The sequence below is a fragment of the Oncorhynchus masou genome, chromosome 14 (assembly GCF_036934945.1).
Source record: "Oncorhynchus masou masou isolate Uvic2021 chromosome 14, UVic_Omas_1.1, whole genome shotgun sequence".
NCBI classification, from domain to species: domain Eukaryota; kingdom Metazoa; phylum Chordata; class Actinopteri; order Salmoniformes; family Salmonidae; genus Oncorhynchus; species Oncorhynchus masou.
The window spans coordinates 6,223,192-6,247,566 of NC_088225.1; the positions used below are offsets into that span (position 1 = coordinate 6,223,192).

At 43.5% G+C, this 24,375-nt stretch overlaps 1 protein-coding gene across 8 annotated transcripts; it reads right to left on the bottom strand.

Annotated features, from left to right (window-relative positions):
- Positions 1 to 24,052, bottom strand: LOC135554039 (signal transducer and activator of transcription 3-like). 8 transcript variants are annotated; one of them, XM_064986041.1, is made up of 24 exons: positions 23,955 to 24,052; positions 23,803 to 23,863; positions 14,030 to 14,179; positions 10,403 to 10,739; positions 10,220 to 10,301; positions 9,892 to 10,025; positions 8,781 to 8,932; positions 8,374 to 8,532; positions 8,064 to 8,156; positions 7,854 to 7,913; positions 7,706 to 7,735; positions 7,449 to 7,542; positions 7,322 to 7,369; positions 7,069 to 7,152; positions 5,956 to 6,054; positions 5,643 to 5,778; positions 5,405 to 5,457; positions 5,206 to 5,300; positions 4,751 to 4,890; positions 4,360 to 4,578; positions 4,135 to 4,177; positions 3,253 to 3,315; positions 1,960 to 2,057; positions 1 to 1,845 (listed from the first exon to the last, which is right to left on the bottom strand). In XM_064986041.1, the coding sequence occupies exons 3-24, from the start codon at positions 14,155 to 14,157 to the stop codon at positions 1,769 to 1,771; spliced, it is 2,424 nt and encodes an 807-aa protein (XP_064842113.1). In that variant the 5' UTR covers positions 14,158 to 14,179; positions 23,803 to 23,863; positions 23,955 to 24,052; the 3' UTR covers positions 1 to 1,768. The 8 variants fall into 8 exon arrangements, with proteins under 8 accessions (XP_064842113.1, XP_064842112.1, XP_064842115.1 ...); XM_064986040.1 differs by having other exon boundaries at positions 23,803 to 24,030; XM_064986043.1 differs by having other exon boundaries at positions 9,892 to 9,992; positions 23,803 to 24,029.
- Between the last annotated feature and the right edge of the window lie 323 nt (positions 24,053 to 24,375).

The window sequence follows — 24,375 nt, forward strand, 5'->3', positions numbered from 1 at the left end:
TACATTTTTTTCTTCTTTTTATGATTTTTAAACAAATATAAGATTAATTACAGCATAATTTACAGATAGCTTTTTTCAAATAACATCTACAGTGAACTCAATTACCGATTCAACTGAGCACTTAACTCAGGAAGTGATGGACAAGTGTTGTGTTGTTTATGATGTGGCACCACATGATACCCATATACAGTCAAACAGAATAGTGAAATATCTTTAGAAATTGATACTAACAATATGCAAATTACAAAAAAAAAAACAAGGTCAACACATAGCTTAAAATAAATCATTAATACGTATGAGATAGGCACTACATTAACCATTTATGCACTACATAAACAATTTAGGCACAGACTAGTGCAGTACTGTTGCAATGATAATCTGATGTTTGATGGTTTAATGAAAACAAGTGGTATTCACATTATGACAGACTATGAAGGACGGAGGGGGTGTGTATGAATTCAAAACACCAAAGAAGAATGTACATTTCTATCTACAATAGCAGGTTGGCATTCATTGCCATCAATCTTGTCCTGGAGGCAGCTCGGCAGTGGTCACTAGCTGGCACAGCCAGTCATTACATCAGATTTTAAACCCAAACCTAACCATAATGCCTAACCTTAAATTAAAGAAAAAAAAGTACATTTTTACATCGCCAATTTTAAATGTGCAGCTGGTCCAGCTCGTGGAAATTGCTCAGGGCAAGATTCATGACAAACATCAACGTGCTGTACAATCCAGGGAAGGAATCAGTGTCTTCCCTTCAACTGAGACATGCTGCCTGCCAGCTGAGAGCGGGGTTGAGCCCAGGCTGAGAGGAGGTCAGAGAAATATCCTGTCATCATCAATGCCATTTCAGACACCTAAAACAAAAACCAGTGCCATTCACATAAATTACCTTTATGAATGAATGTTAACAAATTCACCTGTGACCTTTGGTTCTCATCTCCTTGGTTTTTATAAACGCATCATATTATTGACTCATTGTCACAGTGAGATTCTAGATACAGGTTTTTGTTGTAATAAGGAATAAGATCCAATCTTTCTCGTTGTAACAAGGATATTTCTCAATAGAATAGAAATACAGATACAGGTGTCCCCTTGAATAGAGAATGACATGGGACAAACAGACAGACGACCAAAAAGGTTATAGAATAGGTAATTGAGGACTATGACGCAAACAAATAATAACTTATTATCTTTGAAAAGCGAGACTGCCATCTTCCTCATTAGGCATTCTTATAAAAACAAAAGCGCTGGTTCATAAATGAAGGTTAAGATCAAAACCATTTTAAAGGAAGTCAAGGAAACAAAAATATACTTTTGTATAAAACATTTTTTATACAAATTAAATAAGGTACTTTGTGAAACACCCACAGGGAGTGAGACATGGCTTTTCAAAAACATTGACACCAACGCCTCGATCACACCGATAGCGTAATTGCATTTTGGTACACCAAAAGAACATTAATTTCCAATGGAACGCTGCATTTGCCTTTATCTAAAGTAGGCATCAAACTGTATGCGTCGATGGCTTGACAGAAATGGTAGCAGAAGGTGAAAGTTGAACTTTTGTTGCACACATATCCTGATGATGCTGCGTACCATTTAGCACAATGACGCTGTAGGTGTGTTTGAGGCGTAAAGGTAAAGAATGTAATGTATCTTGTTCCCTTTCACAATATGGGACAGAGGTAACTGTGGAATATATTTTTTTTTAAGAAAACGGGGTGTTAAAAGATTTAAAAATGAGTCTGGTTCACTCGTCTCTTCACATGGGTGACGCCACGTCAGAGCTCAACTCCATGTCCAGAGTGAGGGAGTCTGGGAAGACAGAAAGCAAGAGGGCTGCCATTAAAACAAGTTAAACCTTGCTTCACACGCAAGCACAGTACGAGTATGTGCATGTGTGTGTGTGTTTTGCGCGCACGTGCGTGTGTATTAGTATCTGTCAGGACTTACCCAGCGGGCCAGGGTTGGCCTCAGCCTCGTTGTGCATCAGAGAGTCCAGGGTGCGAGGGGACATGGGAAACAGATCACTGGTGTTACCAGAGTTGGTACTGCAACAAGACAATACAGGAGAAGAGGGAGAAAACATGTTAACACACATACAGACGTCAGAGTGATTAGAGCTCTAGGTCCTTTTCACCACATCATCACTGCTGTTACGCCACCATAGACGAGGACAACACTCCACATTACTACATGTACACACAGTATTACAGGTTTAAATACATGAGTCAAGCAGTTCAGTGTTGACTGGGTCGGATTAGTGACAGGTTGGGACCATTCAGCCACTATGTGTCAATGTGCTTCCTTTTGACCAGCGAGTGACTGAAGTTAGACGACAGTAGCAGAAAGAAAGGGGGAAAGGAGAGCAGTTAGTTAGTGGGAATGTTAATGACAAGTATTCTAGACAATCTAGCTTGTTAAGAGCAGGCAGGCCAGTGGGCAGAAACACACCAAAACCCTCTACAGCCCTGACAGACAATCTGTTCTAAAAAAGCACATGACGTCTCACAGCAACCTATTACTATAGTCATAGGTGGAGAACAGTGTAGACTGCGGAGGGGAGGACGGCTCATAATAATGGCTGGAACGGCGCGAATGGAATGGCATCAAACCAAGCGTTTGATGTATTTAATACCATTCCACTGATTCAGCTCCAGCCATTACCACGAGCCCGTCCTCCCCAATTAAGGTGCCACCAACCTCCCGCGGTGGAGAACTAAAGGAAGGACCAACGTTTGGCCTTTAGGAGTTCATCTCCACTGAAGGCACTTCTAATGAGCCCTCCAGTCTACAGCCTATCAATCCACAGCCTCTTCTCCCCTCCTGCTGTTCTAGCCCGTTCATAATGGACTGTGAAGTGGGGACCGTTTTCATACCATTATCAAGCTGTAAACTAAACGTGGCCAGCCTGGACTGATTTTAATGGGAGTGGTCATGACACCAGTCCGTAGACTTAACAGGGAGTTTGAAAGGTGAATGATCTACTGAGGATGTGAGTGGGAAAGGGAAGCCATCTTCAAGTAGGATGAACCCAACTCAAAATGGCTGAATACAATATGACTGGAAGCTGCTCTGGGGTTCGAACCAAGGAGAGTGGCAGTGAGTTAGAAACAAAACAGTAGGGGTCTAAATGAGGAGGCTGAGAGACTGATGACTCCATTCCCTGTGTGAGTCTCACCCACCCTCTCACCCACACATACGTAGAGAAACACACACACAGCCCTACATGCCCCCACTGCCTACCCAGGGAATATCCCGTTCCCAAGCAGCTCGCTGTCCGGAAAGTCCATGAACACGGAAGGGCACCTACGGAGACAGGTCAGGATCTCACTGAGCAATCCTCTCCAACACCCCCCTCCACCCAAACAGACACCTCTACCTATGTAGTACACATACTCATCTAATCCTACAGAGACAGGTCAGGTTCTCACTGAGCAAACCTCTCCCAACGCTGCTACCCACCCCGAAAACAATACCTCCGCCCCTGGGTTAGCCAGTATACACACCCTTTTGATCCCTCTGCTAAACTCATACACACCCACTCCGTCCCAGAATAGAGCACTGCATGGGCTACAGACCACACACACACTCTCTCTCTCTCGCTCTCTCTCTGTTCCCCTAGAAGTGCAAGGAAAGCTTTCTCTTTGGTTCTAATAGTAGTGTTAAAGTAGTGGCGTTAAAGTAATCTGTATGCTTGTCTGGGGATCGTTACTTGCTTCCTCCACTCTGCTTTGTCTAGAGAGATGTGTACACTGCCTGCCTACAGTCCTGTGCTTCCTGTTCCACTGTCCCCAGGCCAGACCAACGACTGTATAAATAAGGGAAAGACACTGACTAATAGTGAATCCGTCTGTCAGTTTGTTGGTGATGACTATATAGGAACGATCTGGGAACCACTCTTCCAGGGTAAAACTCCTACCCGCCCCATCCTTACAGGAAGCCATCGAGGGGATGTTGCGGAGGACACTCAAATATTTCGTAGAAGAAGAAAAAAAAAAAAGTTGAACATTTTGCAACATGACTGTCCCAGTTTCCATTACACAACCTAGTGTGAAGTCACTTAGGAGCATTAACTCCTTGGAGGGAAGTGAGCACTAACAGCTCTCAAGGAAAGTGGATACTTACGGGGTTACACAGATGAACTTTGTCTTTAAGTATGGTTGAATGGCTGCGGGAGAAAACCAGAACACGTCTTAACGTACACACAGATCAAAATATTCCCCATCGCACAAAGCACCAACATCCAAAACGGTAAAGAAGTATTAATTATGGAGGTACATCCAGATCTTCTTCCATTAACTCGTCCCGCAGTTTCCATGACAATACGTTAAAACCTCCTGATTGACTCACTACTACACGGGTCTCCGAGCTCCGCCTCTGGAGCAGCTTCCGGTCGGCAGTACTTCCCGAAGGCGTCCTCCTTGGGGATCTCTGGGAAGAGGTAGACCAGCGGAGAAACCAGGATGTTGGTGGCATCCATGATCTTGTATCCCATAATGATCTCCGCAAAGGACATGCTGTTGAGCTGCTGCTTGGTGTAAGGCTCCACCGACTGGATCTGAGTCTTCCCTACAGACACACAGAGAGAGTGAGAGAGAGAGAGAGAGAGAGAGAGATCGGATACCATGTCACAAGGGAAACTAAATAACGTGCAACATGGACAAAGACCAAATTGACATGCACAATAGAAAAGCGAGAAAGACAGAAGAGCGCCAGCCAGCCCAACACGCTGTCCTCTTACCACTGATGTCCTTCTCCACCCAGGTGAAGGTGATGCCCCCCTCCTTACTGCTCTCACTGAAGCGCAGCAGGAAGGTACCAGGTGGCTTAGGGCTCAGGATGGCCCTCTCCCTCTCCTTACTGATGAAACCCAGAATATACCTGCACAGACCGAAAGAGAGCAGAGAGAAAAATGTGCCTTTTTTTATGGTCACTTACACCAGATAGGACAGAGAAAGACTGAAAGGGAGACAATTTAACTCCATTACACTTGACACTTTACACTTGTGCATTTAAGCCTAAAACCTGTACTCCTCCTCAATCCAGTTTCCCGCTATCTAGGGTTCAACGGCTCAGTATTACAGTTCTCAGCAGTGCTCATATGAACTCAATGTCATGAACTCCACTCCTTCCAACCTGGATTTTGCCCAGCTGTTCCAGTAACAAGTCGGTAAACAAACAGAAGCGACCTCTCACCCTTCATTCCACAAGGCCAGGATGTACTTCTTGACCAGGTCAATGATGTTGTCCAGCCATACCCAGAAAGAGAAGCCTTTACCCATCATGTTCTCCTGAGGACAAAGGAGGAACTAATCAATTCAAACTGTGAAGCTGTTTACGACAGATAGACAGCTATAACAACATATCAAGAGAGGCTGATTGGGCAAGGACATACTTTGCAGAACTTGGCCCAGGTGATCTGGCATCCAGAGTAGTTCACACACGGCCCTAGACAAACAACACAAACACATTTAGTAGGCATTGACGCTGTACAGACCATCCATAGAAATACATTTACTGGAGTGGACACTCATTCCGACTCTCATTCAATGTTCTGTGATAGACATCATTCTATTGCTTTGGAGCCATCCAATGCAGATGAAGGTAGAGTTGCAGACAGAAAGGTTCCTCGCCTAGTAGTTTCTCAGCCAGGGTGGTGAGCTGCTCGATGGTCAGGCCTCTCTTAGTGGTGGAGGAGAACTGCCAGCTCAGCACCTCCGCTACCTGATCCCACGTCCCCACCGGAGGCTTGGTGAAGAAGTTCACATTCTATAGGACACGACAACAGGAAGAGGAGGTCAGGGTGGATTTCGCACCCAACCCTCTCCAAGGCGGACGTCAATGCCAAGAAGGTATGACACAGTAAAGATGACATCAGTAAGACTATTTGGGGGGCCAGAAGTTACAGGACAGCGGTCGAACGAGAGGTGGCGCCAGCCGTCTTACCTTGGGGTGGTTGGTCAGCATGTTGTACCACAGGATGGAGGCCCAGGCGTTGGGCATCTGGCAGATGTTGGAGATGACCACCACCGGTAAAGAATGGGTCTAATGGACCATAGAGAAAACGCATGAAGAATGGTTAACAGGGACGTAGGATCAATTAAGATACACACGTATGGTGCAGTAGCACCTTTTTGCCAGGCTTTCAAAACTAACCTAGGTTGTTAGGTCATTCTATTCAAGTCTGACATGAAATGCCATTTAACAAATTCCTTTAATTCTATTCTTCTTTGGATTGCTGTGACAAAGTGGTCGGCCGTACGGGAGGAAAAGCTGTCAGTGTCCTGAGTGACATGGCAGAGACATGGGATGCTTAGTCCCTCACTGAGAATTAAGTCTTAAAAATCACACAGCAGCACCCCTCGCCTCGCTAAATGGTGTCGTTTACAGAAGACTGAGTGTTGTGATCAATTATTTCACAACGTGTGTGTGCCAAACCCCCTCTCACACACCCACACTTATTTCCCTCCATTTCTCAATGCTAATAATGTGTTAATTATCCCGGCTAATGCATTTTCACACTGCTGTGTTTGGGGGCTTGATGAATGATTCCTGTGTCCCAGCAGGGGGCTTGGACCAGCTACGGTGATATCAGAGGGAGGAACCATGGTGCTGGTAAGGGAGAGCAGGTCAGAGACGGATTACCCCTGGACTCGCTGCACCGGCCGGGGGTGGATGGGATGGATGATTGGGCGAGGAGCAGCGACAGTGGGGAAGCACGGAGAACAAGTATGATTACTGAATCAGCTCATTGGTATTCGGTGCATGGGGAGAGCAGAGCCAGGCCCCTGGAAGCCTAGGGCACCATCAAGCTAATGATAATGACTATTTTGTCTATTGGCTCGCGTGTGTGGCAGACCTGACTCGTGGCCTTAAATATCTCATCTCCATGTAATTGCTGCTGACGTAGGATTAAGGTGGAGTCAGGGGACTACATGCTGAGTGTTTGGTGTTGCCATAATGAGACTTGACAAAGACCGCCTTGGAGTCAGGAAGCACAACAGCAACTCCCCCAAGCCGCCTGTGTGCACACAGGTAGAGAGCGGAGCAAGGTCTCACCTCCAGGTCGATCTTCAAGCCCTGGTGGTAGACCTCTGTCTCAAAGGTGATGAGGTGGAGCTCCTCTGTAACGATCAGGGAGGCCTGGGGAGGAACAGGACAGTCAGGGTTAAAGGTCGATTGATGCTACTGCAACTATTAATACTGATGACAATCTTACTATAAACTCCCAAAATGATAAGTTTAAGTTAACAGTATAGCTACAACAGTCACCATAGGAAAAGGAGCATTCAAGATTGAGTGTGGGACTCACATCACTGTTGGTCCTGCCACCATTGCCACACCTCTGTTCCCGCAGGGTCTGAAAGAGAAAGGCAGTTATCAGTCAAGCAACATACTGTACAGTACCACACTAGACTGACTAACAGACAGTCACTCACCAGGTGTTTGAACTCTGCTGACAGACTGCCATTGTTGGACTCCTCCATGTTCATCACCTTGGTGTTGGTACCTAGGATGTTGAACTTTCGGGACCTGGGAGAAGCAGGGTCGAGCAGGTAGGGTCGAGCAGGTAGGGTAGAGCAGGTAGGGTAGAGCAGGTAGGGTCGGTTATTCACAGGCTCCATGGCAACAGGGACATTCTAAGATTGATAGGTTAGGAGACAAAGGGTTTCAACGTAACATGAAAGTTACTTACCCTCGAATGGCAGCCACGTCCCCAGATTCCCTGAGAAACAAACAACAGAGGTCAATTCACCTTCCCTGGGACTGAGTCGATCGTCGTGTTCTATGCAAATATATAACATGATCGTGGGAGTGATAGACGCAAGGCATGCAAAACTCACTTGTCAATAATAACTTTGATCTTCAGCTGGTAATTCAATTCTGGAAACTTCACCAGTAATCTGAAAAGAGAGAACATTTTTGGAAAATAACATTTTGGTGAGAGCACATAAAGCAAACGCCAAAGACATCAAATAAGGCCGTTTTGTATTCAATATAGGCATCAACTGGTGGCACTGAGTTGAAACATGGAGTCCCGCAGCCCCTCTTACCGGACTTTGTTGGTGAACTGCACACCTGTCTTGATGACCAGTGGTCTGTCTGGATGCATGGGCATACAAGGCTGCCTCTCCACCACGAACGCACTGCAACACAATGGCCAGATATGAGGCGGTGCATTAGGGCACAACGGTGGAAGTCTGTGATAAACAAAACTCTGAAGCCTCATCTAATGCCCATCGTAATAAAATGTAAAAATATCTCCATATTTGCCAAAGGCTATGCCATAAATCCAAAACATCTGAATATTATGCAAATCCGATCCGATAATAAATATCCAAACGATCTGGAGAAGCTCCCCACCTCTTCATGAGGTTCCTGAACAAGTCCACTATCTTCTCCTCCAGAGCGGGCCGGTGCTGGATGATGGGGTCTCCCTTATAGGACACCTTCTGCTGGAGCTCCTCCAGCTTCTTGATCTGCTGGCGGATCTGCAGCTGAGACTCAGCCAGCGAAGTAATCCTAGAGGTCAAAGGTTAATCTAGGTCCGTCATTATGGCAGTGCTACCCTGTTTGTTAAACAAATTTGGAACTACAATTCAATCTTATGGTGTCTTGCATTGACTACAAATAACAGCAACTTCTCCTTCTTCGCCTCTGACGTTTACTCTATGTGAGTGTTGGGGGGGGGGATAGATAGTGTACGGTCATGGGGAGGGCACAGAAAAGGATTTTAACTTGGAAAGTAAAGGCTACTAATGGTAACTGACCATGTCTCCAAGCGGTCCAGGCAAATGTTGGGTGGTCCTCCGATGCAGGCAATCTGCTGCCTCCTCTTCCAGTCAGCCAGCTCGTCATCTGTCAGGTTCTTCTGGACAAAGTCCATGGCTGACAGCAGCCCTGCCATCTCAGTCACGATTTGCTACAACAGAGAGGGACAACAGCACATCCTTCAGACACTGATATAACCAGTGTTAAAGTGACATTCAGGGGGCTCTGGAATTACTTTGAAGATATATTTTATTAATCCACAGGAGATGGACATCAGCCGCTGTGCAGCACCCAATGAGCAGTTTTGGGGGTTAAGTTCCTTGCACCTGCGATATTGATGCCAGCAACCCTCCGGTTGCCAGCTCACTCCCTGCCAGCACTCGGATTCGAACCGACAACCCCCCGGTTGCCAGCTCACTCCCTGCCAGCACTAGGATTCGAACCGACAACCCCCCGGTTGCCAGCTCACTCCCTGCCAGCACTAGGATTCGAACCGACAACCCCCCGGTTGCTGGCCCACTTCTCGAACATCGAGGGTACGATTATATCTTCCGCATGATTATCATGTTAGACAACATGATTAGTGAATTTGTTTTACAATTTTGGCCTCAAGGATTAAAAAAAAAACTAAACAGTCTCCAGCCCCACATTCTCCAAAATTTGACAGCTATTACCACCCTCCTCATCTTGCTCATAAATATCTAGTGCCTGACAGCAGCATGAATATTAATTTAACTCAATTGAAAATGAATGATCGAGCACACATTAATATCGACACACATACAGATCTCTGCATGTGTAGTGAAAGGTGCTGCTGCTGAGTACAAATGTTTGTCGGGGCTGCCACGCCCCCCTGCTTGGGCCAGACAGTTTCAAGCTTGCTGCTGAGAATTAGAGAATGACTAACCCAATTCTACAGCTTACTATTCAACAACATGTAAATATGCAGGTTTATGTCATTTATTGCACACACGTAGGAGGTTCGAGCAGAATGTCAATGAGCCTCTCCTACTTATCGACTATACTGATTCAGGGTATTAGGACCCGTGAAGAAGGGATGTACGATGTTGGGTCAGATGGACACTAAGGAGGGGTGTACAAGGGCCCTACCCTCCTGAGCTGGTCCAGAGCACTCAGCATCTGTTCCAGCTGAGACATCTTCTGCCGGGTGGCTGCCGCCTGGCTGTTCCCATTCATGTCCTGGGACAACTCTGAGCAAATAGGAGAGGAGTTGGGTGGGTTATCTGTAGATTTAAGAGTCAGTGATATTTGGTAGTATTTGATGGCGGGCCAGAGTTTCAAAACAAGAACAAGCTAAATCAATAGTAGTAGTAGAGTATAAAATTAGAGGCTCTAACAGATTCATATCCTATCCATAAATTCCGATAAAATTCTATAAAAAGAAATCTAGAATTGTAATATTAAAAGTGAAACTTACCACCCTGACTTTTAAGGGTCTTGTAGTTGAAGTCAAAATCATCCTGGAGATTCTCAAGCATCTTCATCTTTTGTTCCATATCCTATAGCAAAGTAAAAACGCAAAGCATGTAAATCAAACGAGGTATTAAATAACAAGCCTGTGTAACACCACACATTCTTTGGACTAAACGTGCAGTCTCACCTGCACCCTCTTCCTGATGTCCTGCAGGTTGTGCTCCAGGATCTGTTGTTTCTCTGTCACCACAGTGCCAGATGGGTGAGACGCCGTTCCGTCCTGTGCGGCGGTGGTGGCGGTCTGCAGCAGCCTCTGCTCTTCCCAGAGGCAGCGGGCTACGATGCGGGCGATCTCCATGGGTTTCTCCAGGTACTTGGACTGCAGATGCTGCTTAATGCGCCGCAGGTTGTGCTGGTAGAGCACGTTGTTCTCCTGCAGGAAGCGGCTGTACTGCTGGTCAATCTCCCCCAGCAGGTTGTGGAACACCAGCGTGGCGTGGGACTCCTTGTTCGCTGCGTACGCCCTGCATAGCACATTTTCATATCTCTAGTTATTACTCAAACGCATTGTAAAAAGTAAATCCACAGATAAGATATGATGTGCTTTCCGAACGCAGTGTGTTCAGACCACTTGTCTTTTTCCACATCGTTACGTTACAGCCGTATTCTAAAATGGATTCGTTGTCCCCCCCCACATCAATCTACACACAATAGCCCATAACGACAAAGCAAAAATAGGTTTTTAGAAAGGTTTGCAAAAGTATATATATATATTTTTACTGGAATATCACATTTACATAAGTATTCAGACCCTTTACTCACTACTTTGTTGAAGCACCTTTGGCTGTGATTACAGCCTTGAGTCTTCTTGGGCATGACGCTACAAGCTTGGCACACCTGTATTTGGGGAGTTTCTCCCATTCTTCTCTGCAGATCCTCAAGCTCTGTCAGGTTGAATGGGGAGCATCGCTGCACAGTTATTTTCAGGTCTCTCCAGAGATGTTTGTTAGGGTTCAAGTCCGGGCTCTGGCTGGGCCACTCAAGGACATTCAGAGACATGTCCCGAATCCACTCCTGCGTTGTCTTGGCTGTGTGCTTAGGGTCATTGTCCTGTTGGATGGTGAAACTTCGCCCCAGTCTGAGGTCCTGAGCAGGTTATCAAGGATCTCTCTGTACTTTGCTCTGCTCATGTTTCCCTCGATCCGGAGTAGTCTCTCAGTCCCTGAAAAACATACCCACAGCATGATGCTGCCACCACCATGCTTCGCTGCCACCACCATGCTTCGCTGCCACCACCATGCTTCGCTGTTGGAATGGTGCCTGTTTTTTCCTTCAGATGTGACGCTTGGCATTCAGTCCAAAGAGTTGAATCTTGGTTTCATCAGACCAGAGAATCTTGTTTCTCATGGTCTGAGAGTCCTTTAGATTCCTTTGGCAAACTCCAAGCGGGCTGTCATGTGCCTTTTACAGAGGAGTGGTTTCCATCTGGCCACTGTACCACAAAGACCTGATTAGTGGAGTGCTGCAGAGATGGTTGTCCTTTTGGAAGGTTCTCCCATCTCCACAGAGAAGCTCTGGAGCTCTGTCAGAGTGAACATCAGGTTCTTGGTCACCTCCCAGACCAAGGCTCTTCTTCATCGATTGTTCAGTTTGGCCGGGTGGCCAGCTCCAGGAAGAGTTGGTGGTTCCAAACTTCGTCGATTTAAGAATGATGGAGGACACCGTATTCTTGGGGACCATCAATGCTCCAGACATTTTTTAGTATACTTCCCCAGATCTGTGCCTCAACACAATCCTTTCTCGGAGTTCTATGGACAATTCCTTTTGCTCTGACATGCACTGTCAATTTTGAGTCTCATAGCAAAGGGTCTGAATACTAATGTTAAGGCATTTAAGTTTTTTTATCATTATAAAAAGCAACAATTTCTAAAAACCTGCGTTGTCATTATGGGGTATTGTGTGTAGATTGATGATGAAATGTTTTAATTGAATCCATTTTAGAGTAAGGCTGTAAGGTAACAAAATGTGGACAAAGGGAAAGGGGCCAGACTACTTTCCGTATACATCCATGATCTATATGTCTATATCTATGAAAATATGAAACTATGAAGTATGAAACTAGGAACCATTTGGCAGGAAAGATTGAAAGATATTTGCATAAGGAGCAGACTTTTACAGTAACAAGGAAGTTTGGGAACTGAAATAGCTTTTGGGTAAATCCATTTGAAGTCACTTTTTGACAGCATCACTTTTGCTGAAAACAAAACTGTCCATACATGTCTGCCCATGGAAGAAGCGGTCAGAAAGTGACTATTTGGACACAAATGCCAAAACAATGCCATAACATGCTCAAAGTTGAACCATTTGGCATGCCCCCGCACACTATGAGACATCCATGTCTTCATCACTGGAAAATATCAACGGTTGAGTTTGATATAAATTAAAAAGTGTTGTCAAATTATTGTTTTTATTTAATAAAATAAACACTATATTTTTTAAAAATCTTTAACATCAATTACCTAAAAACGTGTGAACACTGATTCTTTTCATATTCGCATTCATTGTAGCTTAGACCCTACTTCAGATCCTCTGAGGTGTTTGTGTTGTGTCGCCGTTGGTTGAGACACAGCATGCTGTTGAATACAGGGTGGGTGTCATTTCAATCCTAGAAATAGAATTCATAGAATGGTCTGATCAACTCTATGCAAAGGAGATGTGTCGCGCTGCATGAGGTAAATGCTGGTCACATCAAATACTGACTGGTTTTCTGATCCACGCCCCTAGCTTTTCTTAAGGTGTCTGTGACCAACAGATATATCCATATTCCCAGTCATGTGAAATCAATAAATTAGGCCCAAATTTATTGATTTCAATTGACTGATTTCCTTATACGAACTGTAACTCAGTAAAATCTTCGAAATTGTTGCATGTTGCGTTTATATTTTTGTTCAGTGTAATTACTACCACAAAGATGACTGCCGGTCCACCCACCAACAAATGTCAACTTAAAAATGGTCATGTCTACTCTATCATGTATATTTCAATAGGTTTCCTATGGATGATTGGCAGTAGAATTTAAAACATATCCCCATTAAGTCAAGAGTCTCTGATGTGTGTGGACCGACAACCATCTTTGTGGTACCATTTGAAAGTTTCTCATCTGAGCACATTTAAATCAGCCAAAACATAACTCCCACCTGTATTCAAGAACATGTGTCTCAACCAATGGCGGGGCACAACACAAAAACCTTTGATTATGTAAAATAGGTTCTTAGCCAAAACATACGCGAGTATGAAAAAAAACACTGGCGTTTACACGGTTTTTGATAATTGTCGTTAAAGGTAAAAAAAAATGAAATGATAAAATATTAGTTTGACAACCCTGTTCGTAAGCTTTTAAATTAGATTAATCTCAGCCGTTTATCTGTTCCAGTGATGAGGAAATGTCTCGGGGGATGCAAAAATAGGTCAACTTTAAGAACCTTAACCCCTTGAAGGTCTTGGCATTCAGGTCCAAAAAGTCACTTATTGATCACTTCCACTATGGGCAAATGTGTCTGACGTGTTCCCTGCTAACAGTCTAGCTGCAATGTTGTTGATGCTACTTCAAAATAAATCAAAACGATTGTACAGGAAAATCAATGCCACAATGAGCGTGAGCAGATGACATATTTCCTTCCCCACTACTAACAAACAGAATGAGCCATGTCATCCTGCCGAGTGTTGCCAGCAGCAGTGGTGTTCGTGAACCGTAGGTACTAGGTACCCATTCTGTCGTGGTGTTGTGAACCACAGGAACTAGGAAAGTACCCACCAGTCCTGGCTTTCGATCCAGGGGGCGAGGAACTGCCGGAGCTCCATGGGGAAGCTGTCGCTGTACAGGTGGTACAGCTGCTCCAGGTACCTGGTCTCCAGCTGCTGCAGCTGGTTCCACTGGGCCATGCTGCCGGCTGCCTCCACAACCCTGTATAGGACACGAACGTGGAAATAGTTTGAGGAAGAAATGGAAAGCAAGGAAGACACAAGGAAGCTAGATACTAATGAGGGGAACAGATGCGATCTCTTGACAGCTAGCCAATGCAGGACGAAACCTTGAGGCCACCGTACAGTATGTCTCTACACTGAAACATTTCCAATACCTTGATCATTTGTTTTAACTCTGATTGTCTTGAATCTGATGAGAGCATGTATAGACACACGTCATATTCGCCCTGACAGGAAAACCTCAGAAACCGAAGACAAAAGTATCTGATGGTACCTCAGCCAGCTTCCTATAAACACAAGAGACATCCTGTTCAACTCAATGCACAGCCTTCACCGAGACACGTAAAACCAAAATAAACCCTGGCCTTTGGCCTCCCCGTTGGGCAAGGTGAGCCAGATAGAAACCCTTTGGTCTCCCTCCAGCCCAGGTCTGATGTGAGCAGATTTATTCAGCATTACTAGAAAACTATTCAGACTTCAATGTAAACAGGAACCACCATCATTGATATTCATTCCCAGTTGAATAGAATGTCACGGTTGTCATCGTCAGCAAACCATTGAGTTATGTAGGTCATGTAATGCAGATGACACCGTCTGCATGTTAGCACAAAACGCTTCCTGCTCCACATTCCTTCCATAACAGTGTAATTATATTGTCAAAGTGAAAGTGATATTCCATAAACAGCGGTCATGATTTCAGTCAGTTATTTGAGCAGCCATGCTAACCCAGGCCTGGTATTTTCCCTACATTACAGTGTACTTCCTAAAAGCCTTGACAAAATCCTAATTACAACCAGTGAAAAAGGTAGAGAACTACAGAGCATCCCCCCAGCCCTGAGAGATCACAGTCATCAGCAAACATCTGCCACCCTTCTCATTTTACTGGACACAGGAAGGAACACAATGTTCTCCTAGTAGCTCAATTGCACAATAGCTTGCAAGGTGGTGGTGAGGCGACAACGGTCCTGATAACAAGTCCCTATACAGTAGCAAGACCATTTTGTTCACTGCAGGCTCGATGGAGGAGGAAATTGAGAAAAGATAAGAGGAGCAAACTGTACAGTTAGGGTAACATTTTAAATCATGGGATTTGATATTTCTTCCATTCTTTGCGTCCTCATATCTGATATGCTCCATTGACAGATTCAGATAACAGAACTTATCCAATCACAAAGACTCAATTCCTTGGATGACAGGTGAACAAACACGCTCCAACCGCATCTTGCTTTGCAGAGAAACCTAGGGTTGCGTGCTAAATGGCAAGATTTTATTTTGCCTTGGTCAAAAGAAGTACACTATAGAGAATAGGTTGCCATTTGGGACGAATCCTCATTTATAAAATTGTCACTTCCTCTTGTCCTACGCAGGTGAAACAATGAGTTGAAATTGCCTGTGACCTTTACTGCTTGTATTGGCAATTGGTAGATTTGATTGCAATCCTGGTTAACTTCGCCTCTACTTTCCTTACCCTGTCCACTTCCTGTCAGACTGGAATAAGGCCAATAAATAACATTTTATAATTCCAGTCGATTCCACAAATATGATGAAAAGTCAGTCAAATAATTTGTCTAATGCAAGCAGAGGTTGAGCCACAAGATCACACAAAAAAAAAAGCTTGTGATGATGTACACTGAAGGGCACCAGTGACAAATTGCAAATGTTTGCCATTGTTTGTTATGTTGCTAGCGTGAACAAGCATATACCTTTTGCTAAAGCTTTAATTGTTGTGTTGTATTTTACCCCCTTCTTCTCCCCAAATCTGATCTCATCGTTGCAACTCCCCAATGGGCTCTGGATAGGCGAAAGTCTAGTCATGCGTCCCCCGAAACATGACACGCCAATCCGCACTTCTTAACACCCACCCGCTTAACCCGGAAGCCAGCTGCACCAATGTGTCGGAGGAAACACCGTCCAATTGACAACCGAAGTCAGCCTGCAATTGCTAGCTAGCATTAAACTTATCTTAACATAATCTCTAGTTAACTACACATGGTTGATGATATTACCAATTTATCTAGCTTGTTTATCCTGCGTTGCATATAATCGATGCGGTGCCTGTTAATTTCTCATCGAATGACAGCCTACTTCGCCAAACGGGTGATGATTTAACAAGCGCATTTGCGAAAAAAGCACCAATGTGTCGTTGCACCAATGTGTACCTAACCATAAACATCAACGCCTTTCTTTAAAATCAATACACAAGTTTATATTTTTAAACCTGCATATTTAGTTAATATTGCCTGCTAACATTAATTTATTTTAACTAGGGAAATTGTGTCACTTCTCTTGCGTTCCGTGTAAGCAGTCAGGGTATATGCAGCAGTTTGGGCCGCCTGGCTCGTTGCGAACTGTGTGAAGACCATTTATTCCTAACAAAGACCGTAAATAATTTGCCAGAATTGTACATAATTATGATATAACGTTGAAGGTTGTACAATGTAAACAGCAATATTTAGACTTAGGGATGTCACCCGTTAGATAAAATACGTAACGGTTCCATAATTCACTGAAAGAATAAATGTTATGTTTTCGAAATTATAGTTTCCGGATTTGACCATATTAATGACCTAAGGCTCGTATTTCTGTGTGTTATTATGTTATAATTAAGTCTATGATTTTATAGAGCAGTTTGACTGAGTCCGGCTGGCTCGTAAGCATTCATTCAAACAGCACTTGTGTGTTTGCCAGCAGCTCTTCACTGTGCTTCAAGCATTGAGCTGTTTATGACTTCAAGCCTATCAACTCCCAAGACTAGGCTGGTGTAACCGATGTGAAATGTCTAGCTAGTTAGTGGGGTGCGCGCTAATATCGTTTCAATCGGTGACATCACTCACTCTGAGACCTTGAAGTAGTTGTTCCCCTTGTTCTGCAAGGGCCGCGGCTTTTGTGGAATGATGCTTCGAGGGTGGCTGTTGTCGATGTGTTCCTGGTTCGAGCCCAGGCAGGGGCGAGGACAGGGACGGAAGCTATTACTGCTACACTGGCAATACTAAAGTGCCTATAAGAACATCCAATGAAATACAAATGGTAGAAAGAGAAATAGTCCTATAATAATTACAACCTAAAACTTCTTACCTGGGAATATTGAAGACTCATGTTCAAAGGAACCACCAGCTTTCATATGTTCTCATGTTCTGAGCAAGGAACTGAAACGTTAGCTTTTTTACATGGCACATATTGCACTTTTACTTTCTTCTCCAACACTTTGTTTTTGCATTATTTAAACCAAATTGAACATGTTTCATTATTTATTTGCGGCTAAATTGATTTTACTAATGTAGTATATTAAGTTAAATAAAATTGTTCATTCAGTATTGTTGTAATTGTCATTAATTACAAATAAATACATTTTTATAAAATAAATTTTAAAAAACATTTTAAATAGTCCGATTAAATCGGTATCGGCTTTTTTTTGGTCCTTCAATAATCGGTATTGGCGTTGAAAAACCATAATCGGTCGACCTCTAATGAAGATTGCTAAAAAGCAACACATTTTAAGTTTTGAAATGGCCTAATCCAGACCTAATCCCAATTGAGATGTGGCAGGACTTGAAAGAGCAGTTCGGCATGGAAGAGTGGGCCAGAATTCCTCCACAGCAACGTGAGAGACTGATCAACAACTACAGGAAGTGTTCGGTTGGAGTCATTGCAGTTAAAAAAGGAGGCACAACCAGTTATTGAGTGTAAGGGGGCAATTACATTTTCACACAGGAGCATTGGGTATTGCACAACTTTTTTAATTAAATAAATTAAATATGTAATTGTGTTATTTGTTCAATCAGGTTCCCTTTATTTAATATTAGGTTTTGGTTGAAGATCTGATAACATTCAGTATCAAAAATATGCAAAAAGTAGAGAATTAGAAAGGGGGCAAATACTTTCACAGCACTGCGCCTCATTAAAACGGGAGCCATTTTCGTGGTACTGGTTATCCCGAGTTGAACTTGACCAAAGTTCTCGCTAACTCCTCAAACCAGGTACGTAGGGCTCTGTTCTCACCACCGCGGGTTCAGACTAGTGCGACCGGGTCGGTCACATCTGCATATGTACCTAGCAGGTTTGCATGCTCAGTAATTATTATGTTGTGGGGCGTTTTCCTAATATCTCTATTCGTTGACTGTGTGTGATAAATAGGTCCTGATATGTTCAAATGTATTATGTATTGGCCATTGATGTTTAAACTATTGAGATGTATTGATTATGGAGTGACATTCATATTGGTTAAATACCTGCTCCAGGGTTTGTTCAGGTGCTCATTTCGAGAGAGCTTAGGCGAGAGTGACATGTTGTCCCAGGGCTCTACTAAACTCTGCTGTGAGGGTCCACGACATTACAAGGTTATTTGAGAAAAGGAAAGCGAGGAAAGTTAGAGGGCAGCCCTACTCATTTCACATGTTAGACATGTCACCTTTCCTCATTCCTCTTTCACTACACTGACGGAAACAGGTGCATCATCCTGCCTGGGGTGTATTCATTACACTGATTCGGTTGCAAAATCTTTTGGTTTGGTTTGCTTCCGTTCGGTTCTTTAACGGTAAATGGTTTCCATTGCAAGGCGTAATGAACACACCCCTGGAGTGAGATTGTGCTACATACAAAAACTAGACTCAAACCACAACACAGAGCAGCTGAGCTGACTCATCATCATGTGTCAAAACTCAAACTGTCACCTTCCCATTCAATTACTTGTTTTCTTTCAACTTCCTCAAGTCATACAAAGTGCATGGGCTTAAATGGATCCCATGTTAGTTAATGAACAGCTACGCTTGTAATTTACAGGAGCTCAAAACAGCCAACTCTTTGACAACAGGTGATAACCCAGTCAAAACCCATAAAATATAGGTGACAAGATAGATGAACAACTAAAAGGCAGGAACTTCCTTTGTTAAACCTGACCCTGAATACATGGGTAGCTTCTGGCAATTTGGGGGGGGGGGGGATTTCTCATGTCTTACTCATTGGTAGGGAGAAGAGTGGTCCAAATCAGATGTTGGGTACTATATTTGACTATTATCTGAATCTTATACATTTGGGTGCAATCAATGAGCTTAATTTCTCAGAGATCAAATTATATTTTAATTTAAAAAAGCTAAACTATCTTTTACTAACTAAAAAGATTGGATTTCAGAACCATACTCAGTCACACTCAGAGAATGAAAAGGAACCTATGGCAACACCACTCCATTCGGATCATATCCAAAGTGGGCATTACCAGTGCCTATAAAGACTGCTGGCTTCACTCTAGTTCTCCATAGACAACTGAAAACGAGCAGCGCTTATGTCTGAGCAGCACTTGTCCCATCATTGCCATTAGAGAGTGGCGTGGAATGCACAGGCAGACGACAGAGAGCCACAGAAACACCGAGCTCCACCAGGGTTAACAACACAGCTGTGTGAACAGTGGCACAACACCAGACAGGCCTGGGGATCTCTCCAGCCTTGGCCTACAGAAGCAAGTCAACATGAAATGACTTTCACTGAGCCGGTGTTGAGAGAACTGTAGGTCTCAAGAACAGGAAACATTCCGTAGTGCAGCAAGGCACCACTCACTTCATCACCAGTATCTCTCTGCAGCCACTATAGGTAGGCTACACCATAAAACATGTTGCATGTCTAAGCACTGTTTGTCTGTACACTGTACAGTACGGGAGGTGGGATCAGCCTTTCAAGGAATCTAGTCTGCATTGTTCAGCTAAAGATAACAATTTGACTAGAAAGCGTCAGTCACGAGGGCCATGAAAAGCAGCCACATCCTTTGCCCTGTCCGTAACTAGGCATGGGCCTAGTACTTTCTATGTAACAGAAATAATGTTACTGTATCTTACTTTCTAAGAACGAGCATTGCCATGCGGTGAACTGTTAAACCCCATATTTCTCTAACTCAGAGAGAAGGTATAACAGTTTTCTACACCTCACTACAGTATCAAAGTCTGACTCGATGCAGTAAGCAGTTGCTTCTCTAAGTCACCAGGGACCAGTTTTTCCAGATCAAAATCATCCTGTGTTTTGCTCCCCCTTCCGATGTGGTCCGTACTCATTTTTGGATGTAGTTTAAAGACAAAATGAAAGCACATCTCGAACCGCATCATATGCTACAACACAGATCATATTATGTGATACGATAACATTTGGTTACAATATTGTCTTTGTGTCTTCTTAAACAGCAAACAATTTGAAATGGGGAAATTTGACACAACACAGGATCATTTTGTTCTGGATTAAATGTTTAGATAAACTGGGCCCAGGTTTAAAAATAAATGTAAAAAAAAAACAGCAATTTAAAACAATGATATTTAGATATAATATTCAGGAAACAACAAGAGAAAAACACCTTTTAGTTATCATAAAAGCACCCTCATAAAAGCACCACAAAAGCTAAACGAGAACATTGGACAATGGAAACATTATTTGAGGAAGAGATTCCAGGAAAATGCATTACTTGATTCCGGTAAGTGTTTCCTGATGCAGTGTCATTATACCATTGAACAAGATTAGGAACAATATCAGTGACAACCTTACAGTTTTACATTCACTCGCCAATGCTATGGAAACAACTTAATGATGACAAATAGGACGATTGTATGCATGTAGGGACTTTTTCCCCACTAAGCCGTACTCCAATTCATATGCCTTGCGACAATTATATGTAAAGTACCAGTCAAAAGTTGACACTTACTCATTCCTGGGTTTCTCTTTATTTGGACTATTTTCTACATTGTAGAATTATAGTGAAGACATCAAAACTATGAAATAACACATATGGAATCATGTAGTAACCCCCCCCCAAAAAGTGTGAAACAAATCAAAATATATTTTTTATATTTAGATTCTTCAAAGTAGCAACCCTTTGCCTTGATGACAGCTTTGCACACTCTTGGCATTCTCTCAACCAGCTTCATGAGGAATGCTTTTCCAACAGTCTTGAAGAAGTTCCCACAAATGCTGAGCACTTGTTGGCTGCTTTTCCTTCACTCTGCGGTCCAAATCATCCCAAACCATCGCAGTACCAGAGGCATCCCTACAGACCCTGGTTCGATCCCGGGCTGTATCACAACCGGTCTTGATCGGGAGTTGCATAGGCCGGCGCACAATTGACTCAGACATGTCCGGGTTAAGGGAGGGTTTGGCCGGGGTAAGCCGTCATTGTAAATAAGAATTTGATCTTAACTGATTTGCCAAATTAAATAAAAGGAAGGTCAAATACATCTCAATTAGGTTGAAGTCAGGTGATTGTGGAGGCCAGGTAATTTGATGCAGCCTGCCATCACTCTCCTTCTTGGTCAAATATCCCTTACACAGCCTAGAGATGTGATTTGGGTCATTGTCCTGTTACAAAATGATAGTGGGACTAAGTGCAAACCAGACGGGATGGCGTATCGCTGCAGAATGTTGTGGTAGCCATGCTGGTTAAGTGTGCCTTGAATTCTAAATAAATCACTGACAGTGTCACCAGCAAAGCACCCCCACACCATCACACCTCCTCCTCCATGCTTCACGGTGGGAATCACACACGCGGAGATCATCCGCTCACCTACTCTGCGTCTCACAAAGACACAGCAGTTGGAACCAAAAGTCTCAAATTTGGACTCATCAGACCAAAGGACAGATTTCCACCGGTCTAATGTCCATTGCTCGTGTTTCTTGGCCCAAGCAAGTCTCTTCTTATTATTGGTGTCCTTTAGTAGTGGTTTCTTTGCAGCAATTAGACCATGAAGGCCTGATGAACAGTCTCCTCTGAACAGTTGATGTTGAGATGTGTCTGTACTTCAACTCTGAGGTGCAATCTGAGGTGCAGTTAATTGCCGATTTCTGGTAACTCTAATGAACTTATCCTCTGCAGCAGAGGTAACTCCGTGTCTTCCTCTCCTGTGGCGGTCCTCATGAGAGCCAGTTTCATCATAGCGCTTGATGGTTTTTGCAATTGTACTTGAAGAAACTTTCCAGATTGACTGACATTCATGTCTTAAAGTAATGATGAACTGTCATTTCTCTTTTCTTATTTGAGATGTTCTTGCCATAATATAGACTAGGTCTTTTACCAAATAGGGTTATCTTGTCACAACACAACCGTTGGCTCAAATGCATTATGGAAAGAAATTCCACAAATTAACTTTTAACTACCTCACGAAGACTGGTTGAGAGAACGCCAAGAGAGTGCAACGCTGTCATCAAGGCAAAGGATGACTACTTTGAAAAATCTGGGGCAGCAGGGTAGCCTAGTGGTTAGAGCATTGGACTAGTAACCGAAAGGTTGCAAGTTCAAATCCCTGAGCTGACAAGGTGGGTTGTTCTGCCCCTGAACAGGCAGCTAACCCACTGTTTCTTGACTGTCATTGAAAATAATGATTTGCTCTTAACTGACTTGCCTAGTTTCAAAAGGTCAAATATATATATTAAACTTTTGACTGGTACTGTGGGCCTAAAGGCCGAGACAATAAGTGGCAGAATAAATTCAACCACACCTTTGTTTTATCACAAAACCGGAGAGCTACCTCTGTCCAGTGAAGTCCACAAAGCATATTGCATGTACAGTAACATGACCTACACCATGGTCAAGCAAGTTAATGTTTCAGACATTTTCGGGCCACTAAACAACTATTGATTTAAAACCAGAGTTACCACAAGTCACAAAGAAAACAGGAGCTGCCTCCACTATTCCAGCACCATCAGTGACAACTAAAAGATATCAAAAAACAATTTAGTTAAATTAAAGTAAGCTGTCCATGGTTCGAATTACTCTGTGTATGTGTACACCTTCGTGCAAGTAGAAAAACATGTTGACTCCTTGAAACGAAAGGAGGTGCGCCAGGACCATTCACAGTTGAACTCAACGCTGATTGGCTAATTGCTTATACTTTTTTGTCAAGTGAGGCCAGAAGCTGTTTTGATCGCTCTGATGCTTTCTTCCTGATAGATTCAATTCGCAAGAGGCTGAACGTAGGAAAATTATGGAACGGAGTCGAAATCAGTGTTATGTTTCTTTTTTTATCGGTCATTTTTGGCCTTCCCTTGGCATCCATTAACACATGTCACTGGCTTTGTGATCCCTCAAACTGTAGACTGGTTGTTGCAAACCTGGAAGCATGCATGGTTGACGTGATGACTTCCCAAAGCACCGTTTGATGGATCAAATGGCCGTGACATGCCCACATGAGAGTGGTCATTACAACCTGCACCACCGGATGTGGCTTTGACCGAAGTCAGCATCCCAACATGGTTGCACATGCAACTTCATAAAAATGTGCAATATCATCCTTGAAGAAATGGCCAGCACATCAACACAAGAATTAGGCATAAACGGTCGGCGTATGCTATCCTTTGAAAGCAAACGTATAACCAACAACAGCTGCAACGACTGGTAGGCTTAATCTATTTGCGAAACAGTGTGGTTAAACTTTTGGCGATTTATGTAATAGCATGGAGGACGTAGCTGCAGTTACTTTGCGTCGAGTGAGATTCTCAATCTGATAATACATTGATGCTGCTCGCCCACCACACACGACTATAATGTGTTTGTTTTTTTTTAACTTTACTCTCATGGCCCAACCACAATATGATGTATAATTGATACAAAGCAAAAGGGGTCTGCGACCGCCTACTTACCCTACTGTCCACGGGAAAGTGTCAGAAAAATGATCCCGTCAAATCGTAACCAGCCACCACCCTTAAACCACCAGAACGAAATGTCTTATTGTACAGGATAATTGAGAACTTTTAACCAAACTGTATTTCTAACAATCGTAACTTTAGCCTACTTCAATGTCGCAGTACTGTACACACAGACCCTTAGTTTTCCAATTCCAACCTGAGTGCAGACAAACGTCAAGAAAGCGTTGATTGACATAACTAGGATGCAACAGAAGACAAGAACACAATTTCGTCCAATCTTTGTGTAGGATATTGCAAGAAGGCGGGATTAAAGCTAAAGGGAGGTTGTGGGTGTAGTGTTCATTGCGCGCGACGCGGAGGCTGTTCCATGTAATCACACTCCCTCCGTGTGTAGGGAAAATTGCATTTACAAGCATGACCTTGCAGCGGGAGAAAAATAACAAACAGAACAGCTGATCTGGAAGTCATCTGAATTACTGGCAGTCTCTACGTCATCACAAGTGTAATAAGAAGAAATGTGAACAGCGTTGATATTTATGTTTTACCCAAATCAATATATATTCGCCA

What these genes read in the sequence shown, in the direction of transcription:
- LOC135554039 (XM_064986041.1), bottom strand. Translation starts at nt 14,157, where the DNA reads ATGGCCCAGTGGAACCAGCTGCAGCAGCTGGAGACCAGGTACCTGGAG. An exon ending in GACGTGGCTGCCATTCGAGG is followed by an intron (nt 7,543 to 7,705) that starts GTAAGTAACTTT and finishes TGCTTCTCCCAG; the next exon opens with GTCCCGAAAGTTCAACATCC. An exon ending in CCTGGGCCAAGTTCTGCAAA is followed by an intron (nt 5,301 to 5,404) that starts GTATGTCCTTGC and finishes CTTTGTCCTCAG; the next exon opens with GAGAACATGATGGGTAAAGG.